General features: G+C 35.2%; 1 protein-coding gene across 13 annotated transcripts in view; it reads right to left on the bottom strand.

Moving 5' to 3' along the window:
• LOC134540419 (uncharacterized) overlaps window positions 1–19,495 on the bottom strand; it is a 49,554-nt gene that overhangs the window by 25,885 nt on the left and 4,174 nt on the right. For 4 of the 13 annotated variants that reach the window (XM_063383149.1, XM_063383150.1, XM_063383147.1 and 1 more), the window contains exons 2-5: window positions 16,612–16,732; window positions 15,171–15,351; window positions 7,807–8,000; window positions 657–756 (exon numbers count right to left, since the gene is read on the bottom strand). In XM_063383149.1, coding sequence (XP_063239219.1) covers window positions 657–756; window positions 7,807–8,000; window positions 15,171–15,301 — 425 coding nt within the window. In that variant the 5' untranslated portion in view covers window positions 15,302–15,351; window positions 16,612–16,732. Of the gene's footprint in view, window positions 1–656; window positions 757–7,806; window positions 8,001–8,192; window positions 8,582–10,677; window positions 14,967–15,096; window positions 15,352–16,611; window positions 16,736–19,495 lie in introns of those variants that run through there. The other 9 variants (XM_063383159.1, XM_063383157.1, XM_063383148.1 and 6 more) reach the window with 8 other exon arrangements.

The following is a 19,495-nucleotide window of genomic DNA, read 5'->3' as shown; positions in this document are numbered from 1 at the left end:
AAAATTATTTCAGACAAAAGTTTTGACAGTGTGTCTACTAAGGGAGTTATGATTTTTTTTTTGTCCTCCAACCTTCGTTTTTTCGACCCCTTGCAGTTTTAGTTGGTCATATCAATAAAATATTTCAACTAAAGATTTTGGATGATATTTTCCATATTATAGGAGTTACAGGTTTTTTTTTATGATAACTGATGTATTGTCACTGCATTGTTTTAAAATCCCAACATTCAAAACTAACAATAATTTGATGCATAATCAAAGTTAAACCATAAGGGTTTGAATCTTCAGTGACAAAATTACAAATAAAATATGCAAAAAAAAACCACGGTGATTATAAAACTTGTAATAAAAAATGTCATGACTCTTCCCATACTTTTCCACGTCATATATGGGTTGCAACAGGTACAAAACAAAATCAGTCTTTGCTATATTTTTTTAAATATTTCAGTAACCTCCATTATTAAATAAAATTTCCTGTCTACCTAAGAAATTTTCTATCTGTTCCCTTGACTTTTCCAAGTTTCCCTGTTTTCCATGTTGCAAGCTCAGAACAAAATCAAACCACCTTGTTCACAACACTGCGACAGTATTGACAAAGCTTGGTGAAAACGCAGACTGACACGCAACCTACGCCATTTCCCTTGGTGTCAGCTTACTTGTGGAACGTCACGCCGGGAGACTTCTTGGAGCCGGAATTGGGGCAGCCTTTCACGCAGCAGAAGAAACCTTCGGGCCCCAGGCTCGGATGGGGTACATCTGCAACACAAGAAATCACGTTCCCAGAACTCACACGCATCTCGAAACATACCCACATCAATGCACTTAGAAGGGATTCTGAAAAGCTACAGGAGGTGTTACTGGGCAAACAAGAGAAAAAGGATACAGCTCACATTCTGCCAGCAATTGATGCACACAGATAAAACTATTTTCAGCTCTATACCTTCAATCCTTTCTCTACACCATACCTTCTGAAAAAAATTTGGTTGTCTGTAAAATCGGTTTACGGACGATAGTATAACGTGACAACATCATAACAAAACATTGATGAAATGATTGCATACTTTTATGAATAAAATTGAATCATTTATTGAATTATCACTATTTTGTATGGATACAAAGAAGGAGTGAAATGAAATCTACAATTTAATTGATAAATTTACTTTTATTTGCACTCATTAATTCAAAAATGTTTATTACTTTAACGAAGAGATTATTTTAAATATAACTTGTATACATGTTTGCTATTTAACTTCTACCAACCTATGTTATTCTGTTAAGGATAGGACAATGATAGGAAAAGTAGGAAACAAATGGGAGTGTTTCAAGTTTAATGTTCCTCGAAAAAGTCAAATCGATGGTTGTTCCAATCGCGTGGAAGAGAGATAGATGCGGCGCAAGCGTAGAATGAGCGTAATGGGACACAGCGTAACGGGACAATGTGCGTAATAGGACACTTTTTCATGCGTGCAGCTGACGTTCATCGATTTATTAGACGTTGTCACGTTAAAAACTAACATTTTTGGACATTATTTGAAATGTATACCGGTTTGCTAGTCAACAAGTCCAGCTGTACTGGAACATCATTAAGTGCAGCTCTAGATAATTGAGTATTAGATTATTCCTCAGTTTTTTAATTATTCAAACCCACATACCATGGCAGGAAGTGCACCTCTCCTAGATTTTCAAGACTAGCAAATGTTCATGTGCCTCACTGACAAACATATATTTTTATTTTAATCAAAATTTTCTTTGTAAATATTTTTTTATTCCTGATATTAGAATGCTGCATGAATAGAGTACTTGGGTCATTCCGAAATCAATGCACGAATTGTAGTTGTTAAATTATTAAAATTAAAAATTCAAGAAAAAGGGAAATTATGGTGTTTCTATGATCAGCATTTATTGTTTGTCACAAAAGTACCATAGAATTAAATCAACTCTTTCTATTTAAGTAAAAAATAAAAAAATAAAAATTACTGTAAGACACGGAGGGGACACAAATTGCCATGGAGGTGACAATACACTACATGGATTGACAAAATTTTCAATTGGGGTAATCATATAATCATAAATAATAGTATCCTGTAGTCCTATAGCATTAAGCAAAATAACATTATTTTAAACTGTTGTTTTAAGGCACTCCGTAATAAAAAACTATGATACTAAATCAACTGAAAACATATCAAATCAATGTAGTAAGTACACTCTGAAGACTAATCCCATCAATATTCCATATCTAACAAAGATTTTTAACACCTGACAATTCACTATAAAATATGTATGCATCTCTTCTACCCAGTTTTGGCTCAGACAGTATGCCTTTAATGTCTAGAAAATCAACAACAGCTATATCGTCATCCACAGGAAAAAACAAATGTATTGTATTGTTTGTAACCAGTTTTAAAATTTGACAGTGTATTCCTCTTTATTTGCATTTTCTACAGAAGTTAGTATGCCAATGTAATTTCGTAAACTTTTTTTCCTTGAAATTCTACAATGACATAACTATTAAGTGCGAGACTGTCCTTAGTAGGCTTAGCTGGTATTGCCTCAATATAAGTGTCACCAGCTTCTGAAGTGCATGAATCTGAATCTGCAAATATGTCACTGTAACACAGCTTCTTGTGCTTACTAAGCGAAGGCGAGGAATCTGAATTTATTCAATTAAGGAAACAATAAAACAATTGGTCATAGAGGTTATATATAGGATATATATAAACATGAGCTTTTAAATGGTCCAGAAGACAAATGACTAAATGTAACTTCAGCGAAAAGGTTACAGGTATCACTAGGTGCAGCTGTAGCTTTCACTGAGCAGTAGTTACCAATATGATAATGTGCACACTGCTTGGTTGGTAAGCGTTTGAAGCAACTACGATGTGTCTGAACTGTAGTACATGATTTTGTACCTTGCTCCAAGAAACTTGATGGGTCATCATTGTACCTTTGAAGACTGGAATTTGATTTGGAAGCATTTCATCAAACTGTGCGATGTCACCTGTACTTACAGTAAAAATTCTTTATATTGGATCTTTTCTTGAGGTGCTCAGTTAGTCTCGTAGCTGTCCAAATCGTTACCTTGTGCCACCAGCTGGTCAGATATTCTTTGGAGTGTAGCACCCACTCCATCCGGAGCCCCCTTTCTGTGGCCACTTTCACTGTAGTTCCATGTTAGTGATTCTTGAGCGAATTCATTAAGGTAATGGGACATGAAAAAGAACTTTTTTTTATTTCTGTACTGAGTCAACGGGGAATCACTTACGAAGTGGATATTTCCAATAGGTTGCACAAAACTGGAGACGAGTTTGAGTACTGGTGTAAGATATGCACATATTGAACTGGGATCATGTCTCAGACAATTTGACAGGGTACAAACTGGTAGTATTTTCAAAGACTGTGAATCATTGTCTCTTAGTACAAAACACATGTGTGCAGTGTGACTTGCTGGTGAGATCCACCAAAGTGCAGTTGTATTTTATTTCCATATTTGCACACATAATTTTCCGCAAAATCAACGTGAATGAGAATATCATTACATTTGAGATTCTTCTTCAAGTCATCAATCAATTGCTTTGTACTGATGGTTAATTTTAGAAAGATGTCCCATGTAATTCGGTAATGAATCAACAAGCAAATTAAATAATCCTTTGACATTTGTAGAAACAGTTTCTTTCAGGACCTTTACACAGTATGGTATGTTTCTTTCCCTTTAACACAAATCTTTTCTTTCCTCCTAGACCAGGGGTCAGCAACCTTTTGAGTCGGAAGAGCCAAAAATTAAAATTTACAAAATTTCAATGTTTTTAAAGAGCCACAAAATTTTTTCTTGCCAACAATAAATAGTACCTACTTGCATAAATAAAGTTTTTTGATAAAAAAAACTAATATTTATTCATAAGAAAAATTTATTCATATATAAGCCTATCTGTTGAGTGGGCCCGTAAGTACTCGGGCGGATGGATAGCTTTAAATGGATAATTTAACTGCTTGATGACATTTTGTTTAGTAAAATATAACAAGCGTGGAAAAAAACCAGACTTACTACTGGTTTGTAATAAAAAAAGTATTTTCTGTATAAATGACCTGGTGATGCAGTATTTCTGGTACGGAACTAAAGAGCCGCAGCTTCACATCCAAAGAGCCGCATGTGGCTCGCGAGCCGCAGGTTGCCGACCCCTGTCCTAGACCACTGCTGGTATGTGATTTCCTCATCTTCAAACTCCTCTGCTACTACTTGTTTATTCTAGCAGTCATTATATTTCCTTTCCAAACACTTCTCTCTGTCGCAATTGTCATTGCACATTAATTCCTTAATCATATCTTCTGGCCATGTGTACTCTATCACATTGAGATACTTCAAACGTTCAAAAATCATGGCAAAATTCTCATGTTTTGCACATAAACAAGAATCCAGCTTATGTGTATTGGGTGGAGTGATCCAAAATGGATGCAAGAAGCAGAATGTAGAGTAAGAAATGTTGTAAGCATGTGATTCCTTGAACTGTTCATGTAGCACAATCAAACTGTTGTTAAGTATTCTTCTCTGCTTTTTAACCTTACTTCTTGTAATGATGTCCTTTCCTGCTTTTAGTCTGCTAACGTCATCTCTCTCAAAAAAAGCAATAACATCGTTTTTCACATGCAATTAAATTTTAGTTTCATACTTCCTCTTTACAAAAACATCCGTAATTTTTTTCCCTGTATTCTTTTTGTGTCGCTTGTGCGAGAGAAACTGCTGGGTGTGAGAAAGGAACCTGTATATTTTTTAATAATTTTTCCACTTAGAACTCTAGCAAAAATCTGACGAGCTTTCGACTCTTTGTGTTCTTTATAGTTGTAAGCTATCTGTGTAGTGAGTGCCTTTACAAACTGTAAGTGTTTCACTACCTTAGGAGAGACTTTCTCGCCACTCAGAAATTCTCTAACTTTAGTTCGTGGACTCGCATTATTCTCTTTTGTTTTGCCTTGTATTTTGCTGAACTTTTTGATAGCCTTTTCAGTTTTCCCTCTAGTTTTTTAATTTTGCAATAAGCCTGTGATCTATTTCTTGACACCTTTTTGCGGCCTAGGTTTTTCCTGCTAGAACCGAGCTTTCCTAGTACGTCATTAAAAGATCCTGCAGAATAAACATTTAACTCTCTTGCTCTGTTAGTAGATTCTGTGATATTTAATGATGGAGTACCACAGTCTAAAACTCCGTGAGCTTCATTTGTCTGCTTCTTGTTTCTGTGCCGCCGCGTTCTCTCTGTCCAATTTTTCCTTTGCTGTCTTTTACCTCTCTCACTTTAAGTCTGAAATTTTTTTTATTTTCCCTTCATCCTTTCTTTTTTTTTGATACCTTTCTCTTTCTTTTCGTTTGAACTCTTCATAAAGTACTGGATTATCCCTAATTTTATTTCTTCGTGCCATTTCTGCTTCTTTCTTTTTTTCTTAAACTCTGCTAAATCCTTCTCAGATAACTTTTTCTTCCGTGCCATGTTTTTTTTCTGAAAATAATGTAAACATTAGCTTAGAAACTTTTTGTGCAGTATTTCAAAGTAATGTTATATCCTGGACCAAAAAATTAAAAATATCATTTTATGTTGCTAAACTTCAATAATCCATGATTATTTGCACATTAAGTAGACACATTAAATAAACAACTTTGTACCTGCATAAAATATATTGTGTCTAGCTATGAGTTGCAACTTAACCATTTTTTTAACAATTTTTAAATTTTGACAAACAATATTAAAATATAAATAAACTAAAATTACAATAATTTACTTTGGTCAGCAAAATTGTATTATTTACATTACGAAAATTCAAAGTTTTATAGCAAACCATATTTTTTTTGTATCTATTTCATAATATTCACATGCCAGTTAGTCATGTCGCAAAGATATGGACTACTTGTTGAACCCTGTTGTAACTATACCTTGAAAGCACACAACTGATACTATTCTCCAAAATAACAATTTTCCTTCAATGACTATCAAAATCAGGAAATTAATTAGGAGAACAGTGATTATAACACTAATGCCTATGCCTGTGTGTACTATACAACGAGCATTACTCCTACGGAAAGAGTGGTAACTTCCATGTTAAACGCGTGTCGCAATACGCAGACTGCAATGGAGCGACTGCAGCGATACCATGTGTGTCATGGCAAAACCTGAACTAATGAGCATGCGGCGCATGCACATTAGGAGCCCTTTTTTATTTTTAAGCTGTCACGTGCTTGTTTTTCCCGCCATACAGTAAATTAACGATTTGTTTGTAAACAAAGATGCAGAGAAGCAAAACTTTATTCAGAAAAGATGTTACTTTTTATTATTTCCGAAACTAGATTGGTCAACTACTTTGATATTGCCTTATAAAACACTTGTAATTAATTTTCTCTGCAAATAATTATGTACTAAATCCAAACAGGCGTAATTCGGACCTATTGCATCTCTGCATGTTTATTTCTAAAAGTTACACTCGGTAAATACTTAACCTTCTTTAAGCTTTCAATTGCAAAGACAGGCTAATATTCTTGTTAAGGTGCCTGATATTATCTGGTTTGTACCATATGAAACCCCGACATCTGTCATGTTAACTATATTAAATACGTGGGCAGAATTGAATCACTTTTGTGAGCATTTTGTTTGGTTTAAGTTACCATGTGCATGTATAAAAAGTACCTATATTTTAAAAACATACAGGCCTCTAACCCAGGTGTGAATACATTTAATTACACTTTTGACACATAGGTCAGGAAGGTTCTGTTATGAAATGAATCTAGTTATCATGTTCGTTACTAAAGTTTTTTTTTCTCCTGTAGGCCTGACTAAATCCTACTTTGTTACCATTAAAACCAATTTGATCACGACTGGGTTTACAGTTTAACCCCCCCCCCCCCCCCCTTTTTTTTCGGTAGTTTTATACACAGTTCAACATTAATTACGTATCACCTCAAAATGCTGAATTACATGGTACACAAATAGGCCAAAATTGTGTTTTGTAATAGATTCTCACTTATAGAATGGGCCTTAATTGTTGGCCAGTGCATACAGCTGGCTTCACAAGGAGGTGGGAGGGAGAGTTTCACCACGAACTGTGGCATTCCTACAGACCATGACATCTTTCTGCACACTGCAAGCCCAACCAAACCCCTGCTTGGCAGGTCCTCACAAGGCAGCAGTAGCTAGGTAGGTAAACTATCTTTCAGGCGGAAAAGCAGTGTAGCCATACAGACTATGCATAAACATATTGAGAAGCGAGAACATGTTTATACTTTACAAACTACTCAATGAAATTGCGCTGTTGCACTGCATTGCCAGTCGCCACTTCTCAGAATTCTTTTTGCAGGATAAGAAGTATGTTGAAGATTGGGATATAATGTAGGCTAACAGTGACACAATCAACACTGTTAATATTTGTTGAACTATTCAGGTTTTTAATCAGAATATAGAAAACTAAAGCAGAATAATTAAATATAGCAGTTTTTGCCTAAGTCATGAGCATACATTTAGCCAGATGGATCAATAATTCTGTGTACTCTGTTTTGCAAAAATCTAGCTTCTGGGAGCCCTAGTAGATCAAGCTGTCAAAACGACTGTCCAAAAGTTGGCAAAAACAGTTAACCATGATCACTCTGATTTTTGATATGAAACCTATTTCAATGAATGAATTAAGAATGAATGTCCCATTTATTTGCCATACTTTCTGAAAAAAAGAAAGGGGAAATTGAATTTGCTGTAAATAAAAAAATGTATCTTCAGAAATGTTATACCAATATATTTAAATTTCATTCAAGATCACAAATTAAAAAGTTGGAAGAACCTTCAACTTCTTCAAACCTCTCCACAGACGTCAATGCACTCTCATTAGGAGGCGAGAGAGTGGGGACTGCTCCCCGAATCAGGAAAAGCTTATGCTCATCTGTGAATTGACTGGCATCAAAATGAACTTCACAAATGAAGGCATGTAGAGCATTGAGAGTTGTTTGTCCAGAAAATGTGGTCCATTTCTGATATCTGTAAGAGAAAATAACAAAGCATTACAAATACATGCATCCTAGTCAGGGCCGCAACTAGAGTCTCTGGCACCCAGGGCATGAATGGATTCATGTACCCCCCCCCCCCCTCTTTTTGCACATACCACACCAATAAAGCGGGGGACGGGGGCCCTCCCACAGAAAAATGGTGCTATTTAAGCATTTTCCATACCTATATGTAACAGTTTCTGTGCTACTGTAACTTCCATGCACGAACCCACTATGTCCATAAAGTAGGTAGTCCGTATAATCACTAGACTTGTTCATTAAATATGTTGAGACGTTATATTGTAAATCAGATTAGACATTTCTGGCATGCAAGTTAAACTTTTTACCAGTTACCAGTTGTAGTAGAAATTACAATGCAAGTGATTTCGGGGTAAATGTGTAGTTGAGCGGTATTTGCGAAAAAAAAATGTTAAAAATCCGAAAATACCTTTATTAGACGCTCTTCAACTTCCTCTTTTCATTAAAAGCGGCGGAGGTAAGAAATTCTAAATACTTTAGGAGATATCGAATTTTTAAATTTCATCATAAAAGTAGTTGAGCTGTATTTGCGAAAAAAAAATTTTAAAAGTCCGAAAATACCTTTATTAGATGCTCTTGAACTTCCTCTTTACATTAAAAGCGGCGGAGATAAGAAATTCCAAATACTTTAGGAGATATTGCCGTTCTTATTTTGCATACAAGACCTGTGCTTATCACTCGACCGTCGCCATTTTTTTATTTTGCCTTGTGTTTGTGAATGCCTAATTAATGAAAATGGTCGATTAGGTCAGGTCAGCTACATTATAAATACTTTGAAACTAAGCGTACATTAGAAATAATATGAAATTATTTCAATGGTTCTTTAGTTTTAAAGTATTTATAATGTAACTGACCTGACCTAACAAAACGGGACAAAGGATGAACAGAAACAACTCACGTAAAATTTTTTTGTTACTTATAAGACTTTAAAATTAGAAATGTTAAAAACTCGGCTAAGTTGGAGGCGGTAATTAAACATCGTTTTAAACAATAAATGAAGTAAATAATCACGTATTGGTTAATTTGAATTCTGGCCTATCACGAACAATCACGTGACATCATTATCCAATAAAAAAATAGATGCTCGTAAACAAGAAACAATGGTGAAAGCCACATGAACGCACTGCTATAATTGTGATGAAAGTTAAAAATTCGATATCTCCTAAAGTAAGTATTTCGAATTTCTTATCTCCACCGCTTTTAATGAAAAGAGGAAGTTGAAGAGCATCTAATAAGGGTATTTTCGGATTTAACAATGTTCGTAATTATGCAAAAAAAAATTGGCATGGCGAGCGGTGACGTCCCGCGGGCCTTAAGCTGGAATCACAATGCCCCGACGGGTCCGACACGACAACCCGACAACGGCAGAATTTAAGCAGCGACCAATGAGAAACAAGGCTGCAGTGACGTCAGCCCGACGAAAACGCAGTTCCGACAGCCCGACAAAAGTAGAATCTATTTCTATTCTGCGTCGTGTCGGGGTGTGTACGACACATGCCACAAAATAAATGTGAACTAAATAAAATGAAATTTCGCTCAAATGTCCCTACTGTGGTGCATTGTAGTCAAACAGAGAAAAACGAAATTTTACTTGTTTGTAAACTTTGCATCAGGTGTTTCAGGTCTGGTGTATTGTATTATTGTAAAGAAAGAAATGGAAAGTTTTAGCGAAGAAGAGTTAATTTATAAAGTACAGAGCTATCTTGAGTTCTATGACATTCGTGGAAAGGACTTTAAAAATCAACCAAAAAAAGATAAGGCGTGGACAGAAATTGCCAACCAATTTGTTGATGAAGATGTGAATGGTGTGTTTAAAGCAAATGTAAAACCAGCTAACTAAATTATTTCGCTCCATTTTACGAAGTGAAGTTAATAATTTATACTTATGTATTAATAATGAGGTATTGTAAGTAGTACAATAAAGAGTTAGTTTTTAAAAATAAACCTGTGGAAAAAAAATTAATCCAAATAAATTCCTTGTTTGTCATTGTTTCAAGATAATTATGATAGTATTTTTTGGATAGCTGTTACTACTAATTATGTTTCCCTTTAACAGCATCATTCTGCAAAACTAAATGGCGGCATCTTAGAGATTCCTACCTTAGAGAAAAGAGAGCAGCGAAAACGAAAAGTTGGCAACCTTATTTCGTATCGCAGACGACTAGGTAAATGTTTTTTTGCACTTCAACTGTCAATAATAAATAAAAGAGCCTACTTTGTTTTCAGCGCATTCTATAATGCATTTTCATTGAAGTAATTAGCTTGGCACGATTTGCCGAAGGCCAAATTGAAAATCGTCGGGTTAATTTTGTCGTGGTATTGTGACCCTACGCTTTTAAATCTGTCGTGCTGAGATGCTGCACGACAGTTTGTCGGGCCTGTCGTGTCGGACCCGTCGGGGCATTGTGATTCCAGCTTTAGGCCTCTCCAGGTCCTCGAAGGCGCTCGCCTTGTAGAACGTTACGTTGCCCGTTTTTAAGTCGTTACTATTGAGGGTTAGCGTGGGGAGTGGGGACAAGAAAACAGTTTACCCACTAGACGGCAGCCCAATTTAAAATATTAACTAAAAACATTTTAGAATCATAGATAAGAAAAAAAGACTTAATATAAACAATAAATTGAATACTAACCTACACTTCTCAACATCGGTCTTGCCTCGGGGAAACCGAAAAAATCGTTGCTCTTCTGGTTTTGAACGACAGCATCTTACTGCACATTTTCGCCCATAGGCATATCGTCCAGACATTCTTATCTTTTCACGTTTTCTGAACCAAATATTTTAAATTTGTTTTCTAATTTACCAGCTGCAAGTTGTTTACCGCTAAACACAACATAACATGGCGCCAGCAAGTCCAACCATGCGAGTCAAATATATCCTACTTATTTTAGCGGAGTATTTTCAAAGCAAATTATTTTTATTATAATACTGAATAATTTTAAAAAATTGATGTAGAAACTTCGTTAGGCCTGTATTACACTATCATATTCATATGACATAGATCTATTATCAAATTTATTTGATGAAAAACATGACTGTGTAACTAGCTATGCTATGGAGTTTTTAGTGTGATATTGCTTTTAGCGACGTCATCTGTATCACGGCAAATGACGAACTAACAAAAAAAAAAAGTCCATCACAAAAAAAAACCTGTGCAACAATTTCCTCTCCATGGTACTATAGTAAAGTTTGGAAATGAATACAGATAAAGTAAAATTCAATTTTTTTTTATTTTTTTTCAAAAACCTGTGCAACAATTTCCTCCCCATGGTACTATAGTAAAGTTTGATAATGAATACAGATAAAGTAAAATTCAAAGCCTATTATGTCATCTCCATGAATATTGTGTCACCTCCATGCTAGATTAAGAACATGGAGGTGACAGCCATGGAGGTGACATTTTTGAAGTTTTCTTTATACACAACCTAACCTAAAACTTACTCAACCACATTGTCATGGATTTCATTTAATAACATGTTATTCAACCTAACTGTAATGCAAACCTTTTCTTTTTCAGAAAGAACAAGATTTATTAAAGGCATGGAGGTGATCACAAATAAAAATACTCCTCAATAATCAAGTGGAATCTCTTAAATAAAACAATACAAACACAAACCTGCCTGTCTTTACTGAAACACTATACAAGATGGCTACTCAAGGGTTTTTTTCACATGGCTTCTGAGCATCCATACACAATCTAGTGGATTTTTAAGGAACTTATATTTGTACCATGGAGGTGACATTGAAACAAGGAACAGTAAATGAAGTTAAAATTGCTTAGATAAGTGTCTCAGTAAAATTATGACCTTTATAAAGCAGAACTTCTGGGTTATATACCATAGATTTATACAGCCAGTTTAAAGTTATTATTCTCATATTCTAGATACTTAGCAACAAGCATTCTGAAAGAGTGGAAACTTCTATGTTAAAAGCGTGTCTTGATAAGCAGTTTGCTATGGAGCGTCTGCAGCGAAGTGTACGTCCCCGCGGACAAAATAAGAACTAGTAACTCGCGCATGCGCACTAGTAAGCAGTCACGCATGCACTCTCCTCCCCCCCCACCATTTTTCCCCGCTAATGTTTGTTTTCGTTTGAGCGGAGTAACATAACCAAGAAAACTTTTCTTTTTAATGTTTTCATTAAAGCATAATGCATGTTGTTTTTGTATTAGCTCTGTTTGTAATATAAATATATGTGCCGCTCATCTTGCGTATTCTCATATTTACAGTAGACGCAACATAACTCCGAGCCTGGGTGACGGTTAGAAAATCGATGTGTGTATGTGAGTCACGACATTGGGGAAGGCAGATGGGGCGCGGCATCGAGCGATAATGCGTAACTTGATAACTGGGGCTACACGCTACTGCACAGAGTGAAAACTTTGTCCTTCGGTGAAATCCGACGAATACGTACGTTAACACATCCGTGGTACTTACTAAACGTTTTCGTTTACAGTTTAAGGAAATCGTCTATAACGTTCTGCAGTTTATGGAAAATTAAGCGCAATTGCAGGAACCCTCCATTTCACTAAAGAAAGCACAGCTGAGAACAGCTAAGGCGACGGGTGTGTCTCCCATGACTGTACAAACAATTATTAAAAGGGAGGCTAAGAGGAATGAAGCTGGTGAAGGAACATCTTTCGAGACGCCCAACAAGAAGCGAAAGAAAACATGTAAACACGAACTGGACACCTTTGAAGCTGTGGTACGACATACTGTGTACAATTTTTACTTACTTGAAAAACGTGTGCCGACTGTCGAAACTGTACGACGTAAACTAAAGAATAACATAAATTACCAAGGTAGCGATACAACCTTAAGGACGACTTTGAAGAAGCTAGGATTCAGGTGGCAGAAAACCAAATCGCAGCGCTTTCTTTTAATAGAAAAATCAGATATTCGGCAAAAACGTATAGAATATCTCAAGATTATGCGTCAATATAGAAACAATGAACGCACAATTACATACATGGATGAGTGGTACATATTGTCGTCTCAAGTAAAAAATAAAATGTGGAATGACATGTCCTCAAATGGTTTACTAGTGCCTGTCGCGAAGGGTCAAAGATTAATAACGATTCACGCTGGTGGTGAAAAAGGTTTTATCCCAAATGCTCTTGCAATGTGGAAGTCACACCAGGCAACAGGAGATTATCACAAAAACATGAATAAAGATAATTATGAAAAATGGCTCACCGAACAACTAATACCAAATCTTCCACCAAACAGTGTTGTTCTGATAGATAATGCTCCCTATCACAATGTAAAAATAAATAAAACGCCTACCTCCAGCTCGACAAAATTGGAAATGCAGCAGTGGTTAAGTAAGGAGAATATTTCCTTTACTAGCGACATGCTCAAACCACAACTTGTATAACCTCATAAAGAAGCACAAACCTTCGCAAGTGCAGTACTCGGCAGACAGACTATTGGTAAATAGTGGCCACACATTACTTTGTCTGCCCCCTTATCATCCGGATTTGAATCCGATAGAAAGCATATGGGCTAAAGTTAAAGGAGAAGTCGCTTCAAGAAAGGTTACTTGCAATTTGGCAAATGTAAAAAAACTTTGCGAGGAGATATTCAACCGAATGGGTCCAGAAGATTGGATACCGATTTGCAATCACGTCAAGACACTCCAGAACGAATACTGGGATAAGGATGTGCGTTTTTACATTGACATTGAAATTGATAAAATGATTGTTCAGTTAGGTGATGCAAACAGTGACAGCAGTGACGTTTACACATCAGACTCTTCAGATGGAACAGTCAGTAGCGTTGAAGAACTGAGGTAGTGCTTGGAATGTCAGTGGTAAGTGGTCAATGTTTTCTGCTTTTCTCTACCTGCTGTGCAAGGTCGCCGTATCTGCTTATACCCCCTCTTCATTCACCCGACCCCCCACACGTGTTGCAGTCCCTACTCCTCAAATGTGACGTAGCTCAAGCTCAGAGTTATATTGCGCCTAGTGTAGGTGTCAAATGCATTTGTTTGTAATCTTTAAGATGTGATATTTGTGGCATGTAGCATGATTTAATGCCGCCGCCGAACATTAAAATTTCAATGAAGTACAATCAGGGCACACTGTATAACTGCGTTAACATATTTAGAATAGCATACCTTTAATGTAATAATTACAAGATTCGAATGGAAATAACCTGCTTCAAGAAGGAAATTGTGATGAAATAATAGCAGCAATGCAATTATTTAATATTTATAGGGGCAGAATACTCTATTCCCAGTATAACACTTAAGACAAGTTAGCTTCGAAGGTAAATACACAAAATAACTTAGTAAATCAAAATATTTTATATAATATAAAAACACTAAATTCATTCGTATTTTCTTTGAACACATAGGTTAACATAATAACCATGCTGAAGTATGCAGCAGTGTTGAATCCTTACATGGCTGCTTGAGAGGGAACTGGAGGAGGTGCAGAGTAGAGCAGCTAGGTGGGTGAAGGGTAAGTGAAGAGAACAGACAGTAATGAAAAGTGAGAGTATAGTCCAACGGAGATGATGAAAGACATGGGGTGGGAGAGTCTAAAAGACAGATAGCAGAAGGAGAGGCTAATTAGGATGTACAAAATGCTGAGTGGAGTGTGAGGATGGGAGAGCTAGGGAGACGAGTTACGATGGGAATGCCTAGGAGTAGGAGGGAAAATACTAGGAAGGTTTTTAATAAACGAAGAATAACGGAAACGAAAAAGAATGGTATGGTTATGAGAATGATAGGGGAACGGAATACGTTGGAAGAGAAGTGTGTGTTCGATAAGAGTGTAGCTCAGTTCAGGAGAAGAGTGAGAAGTATGGGGAGTGCTTGCCACCAGGTTTTTGCCCAAATGCAGCAAAATATTATATATTATTAAAATAAAAAATATGTGTGTCTGTGCACTGCTATTTGCACTTGAAAACAATATTTTTTAGAACAAAAATTAGGTACCAATATTCTGCTTGTTAGGGTAAACTACAGGAATATCATAAAAGGAAATTTAATGAATTGAAAATTTTTATACGCTTCATGCAAATATGTATATAGAAATTTTATTTACATGACAAACATGTACAGCATATTCTTGTAACTCTCCACTTGCACCGTGTGAAAGCAGAGAGGTCTCAGTCTTGCCTGTAGATGTCTGATTGCCAGATTCTTCCCTTAATGGTAACACACTGTTGGTATTGCTCCTCGAGACAGCAGCAGCTTGTCACAATCCTGAAACTGATGCTCGTCAAAATGGAGGTCACACAAATAGGCATGTGTAGCACTTAAGGTGGTGCATCCCGAAAAATCAGCCCATATCTGATACCTAAAACAGAAAATGAAAATTCATACATTGGAGCAAGATTTAATCTAGTGATCAAATTACTACGCTACACTGAAATCAGGATTATGAAACCACAAAACACTAAATATAAACAGGTTAACTTAGGAATAGGGAGCAGGTGACAATTTGCTTTGCTGTTTATGTTTTAAAATTGTTCTAGAAATATTATTATAAATTACTCCACTAAATTTTTATTATTTATATTTTGTCAAAAAACAGTTTTTCTTTCAGTGAAATTGGTGGTCATGAAAGTTATTGGTATGATGATAAGTCATGATGTTGGCTTGTTTTTATATTTTCGTGACTGTCGCCTGTCCCCTATCTTAATCCCGTATGGTATATATTTCTCCTTACTATGTCAAGGATTTGAGTCAACATTGCAATAAAAATGATGATTAAATTTAATGTTATACTTGTATAGATACCAGGGGCGTAGCCAGGGGGGGGGGGGGTTAGGGGTTCAAACCCCCCCCCCCCCCCTTAGCACCAAATCTTTAATTATTTTCTTATTCATCACTCAAACAAATTTCATATTAAAATTAATAAAAAATTTTACCATTACAATATTTAAATTTAAGAACCGAAAACTGCTAAAATAGCACTTCTTAACACCCCCCATACACAAATCCTGGCTACGCCACTGATAGATACAACCAAAAGAAAACCATACGATAGTGTAATCTCTTATCTTAATACTTAGTAATCATCTGTTTGTGTCATGTTTTACTTGTAATATTTCACTATTTATGATGTAATTAAAAATAAAAAACTAAACTTAAATACATTTTATTTTTTTATTTTTGTTCTGTTGATCCCACATTGTGTCAACAATCCGGGATGTAGTATATGTCAAGTTTAACTGTAAGTTACATATATAAAATGTATGTATACACATAAAACATGTTAATTTTGAATGAGAAATATATAACAGGTTACATAATGCAACTGTATAGTAGATACACAAGTTAAAGTTAATTGTAGATAATTACTTACAGCAAAACACTTATCACTTAATGCAAAACATGGATCTGCAATCAGATCACTGTTTTTAATTACTTTACCATTTATTTCTAGTTTATTTACTTAATTTTTAGGTTTAAAGTCCCAACCCAATTCAGAGTTGATTATTTTATATGTGGTTTCAGCCACAAATACGTACTAAATATTTAAATAGTATATAATTATAATTGGGAAAGTCTAACTATAAGAATAAACAAAACATCACTAGTTATTAGATCTTACCTAGCTCTTTCAGCATCTGTCCTCCCGCGTGGAAATCGGTAAAATCGCCGGTCATGAGGCTGCGATGTACATCGACTTGCTGCACATTTTCTACCATATGCATAAGGGCAGACATTTCTGCCTTCTCCCAATAATGAAAACCACAGAAAGAGTTTAATTTAAATTTATTAACAACCAAACTATCTACGTAAACTAACCATAACCAGTTCAAAACATAAACCGCACACAAACACAAACTGATGTAACTAGGCGTGTCAAATACATAACTTTAAACTTACTTATCCTTTAAATAAAAACTTTTTTTATATTTTTAAAATTGTATTTATTAATATTTCTAACAGGAAGCTATTTCTTTCTGTTAACATATAAAAATAAATTCCAATAGTTATCATTAGTCTCCAGCATGACTACAATCTGTGGCAACTAGCGATATGCTCGACCCCACGGGAAGTAAAGAAACTATAGAAAAAAATGGTCCTATACATTGCCAGCGATTCATATACCAATTTCCTCAGCATGATACTTAGGGGTAGTGACAGGCCATGGAGGTGACATTTCAGCCACAAATGCTTTGTTTAGTTAAAAATTTATTGACGTGACGTCTAATAAATCGATGAATGCCAGCTGCACGCACGAAAAAGCGTCCCGTCATGCACAAGGTCCCGTTATGCTGTGTCCCGTTACGCTCATTGTACGCTTGCGCCGCATCTATCTCTCTTCCACTCGATTGGAACAACCATCGATTTGACTTTTTCGAGGCACATTAAACTTGAAACACTCCCATTTGTTTCCTACTTTTCCTATTATCGTCCTATCCTTAACAGAATAACACAGATTGGAAGAAGTTAAATAGCAAACATGTATGAAAGTTATAGTTAAAATAATCTCTTCGTTAAAGTAATAAACTTATTTGAATTAATGAGTGCAAATAAAAGTAATTTTATCAATTAAATTGTAGATTTCATTTCACTCCTTCTTTGTATCAATACAAAATAGTGATAATTCAATAAAAATGATTCAATTTTATTCATAAAAGTATGCAATCATTTCATCAATGTTTTGTTATGACGTCATGTTAAACTATCGTCCGTAAACCGACTTTACAGACGACCAATTTTTTTATTTTATTTTAACTATTAAGTGAAGTACGGTATTCATCTTCATCCAGAGTCCTTTTTACTAAGACAATGAAATGCAAATTTAAATAATCAATAAAAAAATAGTAAATCAATGTTTACCTCATTTGTCCCTATATTTAGGAATGACCCACTTAAAATATTTGTTCTTTTGAGTAAAATATAAGAGAATACATCTCAGAATTGTTACAAAAGTATGCAATGTGAGCAAATGGTAAATAGGTAAGGTAAATAGCATAAATACAAGTTTAGCATAGAAGTGCCAACTGAGAAGCCAAAACACTGCGCTCATATCATGAATGAAAATCTTTCTGAAAATATTAATTAATTTCACTCATTCCAACTTCTCTAATGCATCAGAGAATTCTGTAAAGCCTTTTCCATCTTCAACCATTCACACAAAAACAAAATCTACTGTAAAAAAAAAACTTTAAAGCTATGTAAATTTGGATTACTGTAGTTTGTACAGCATAATAAGCCACCAAACTAATAAGTATTCATGAATAATGAAACTATACACCCAAATTTTTACAAAATATATAACATTTTTCATTTAAAATCGTGTACAAATTCTGCAGAGTGGAAAAGCATAGAAGGGCCCGAGGACATATAATTTTTTTTTGGTCCCCTCCCCATTATCTAATCTTAAACTTTTTAAACCACAAAATTAAAAAAATCTAAAGACTGTAAACTGATGGGTATTAAGTGTAAACTGATCTGTGGCAATCACATACATGACTTTAAGGTTTCCAATAAATTATTAGCAATGGATTTAGTATAATTTTTGTCATACTATCAAAGTAAACTCACACATTATGAGGGTATCAGGCCAGCAACTGACTTTGCTATACAAACATCACATGAACTTGGCATCAAAGATCACTTTCCTGAAAAAAGGCGACAGACAGTAAGCAAACCACTTGAGGATTTAGAAACAAAAATCCAAGGATGACGATGACAACACCTGCTACCTCGCTGCAGAACACGAATTCCAAAGAGAAGTTAATCTTATCTTTGATCAAATTATAACAGAACTGAAGAGGAGGTATGAAGCGATGGAATCAACTTCTGACTTCTATTTTCTAACAGGACCACTGAAAAAAGAGCCATGAAATGTGTTGAAGAAACAAGCTGCAGGCTTTGGTCTAAAATACTCTACTGATGTAGATGTACTTGAACTGACCAACGAAATAGAGACATTTAAAATGCAAGCAAAAGAACTAGCAGAAAAGGATAGAGAAGAAGTAATACCCCTAGATCTGCTAAGAAAAATTCAAGAACTTAAACTGGAAGATATTTTTCCGAACATCCAAATTGCTCTTAGAATCTTCCTGACTCTACCTGTTACAGTCGCCTCTTGTGAGCGAAGCTTCAGCAAATTAAAGTTGACAAAAAATTATTTGAGATCTTCAATGGGACAAGATTGTTTGACGAATCTTGTGATACTCTCGATTGAACAAGAAGAAGTAAGAAAATTGGACTCATATGTGCTAATCAATTATTTCTCGTCAGTTAAAGCCAGGAAAGTAACATTTTAAGTGAATTTTAAGTCTTATGTTGTTGTCTTACATTGTTCATATGTCTTGGCAAGATGTGAAAGTTTTCTACCTGTTAACTACAAGTTTATTCAATTTCTGCAGCTGCTCTGCAATGTATAACATTTTACATTTAATGTGTTTTTCTAAGTAGGAAATAATGAAGTTGAGTTAACTTTGATTAAGTTAGATTATAAATTATTTTTATGTATG

The sequence above is a fragment of the Bacillus rossius genome, chromosome 16 (genome assembly GCF_032445375.1).
Source record: "Bacillus rossius redtenbacheri isolate Brsri chromosome 16, Brsri_v3, whole genome shotgun sequence".
NCBI classification, from domain to species: Eukaryota; Metazoa; Arthropoda; class Insecta; order Phasmatodea; family Bacillidae; genus Bacillus; species Bacillus rossius.
Note: the sequence above shows the minus strand (reverse complement) of the source record. Positions and strands in the feature narration are given on the sequence as shown.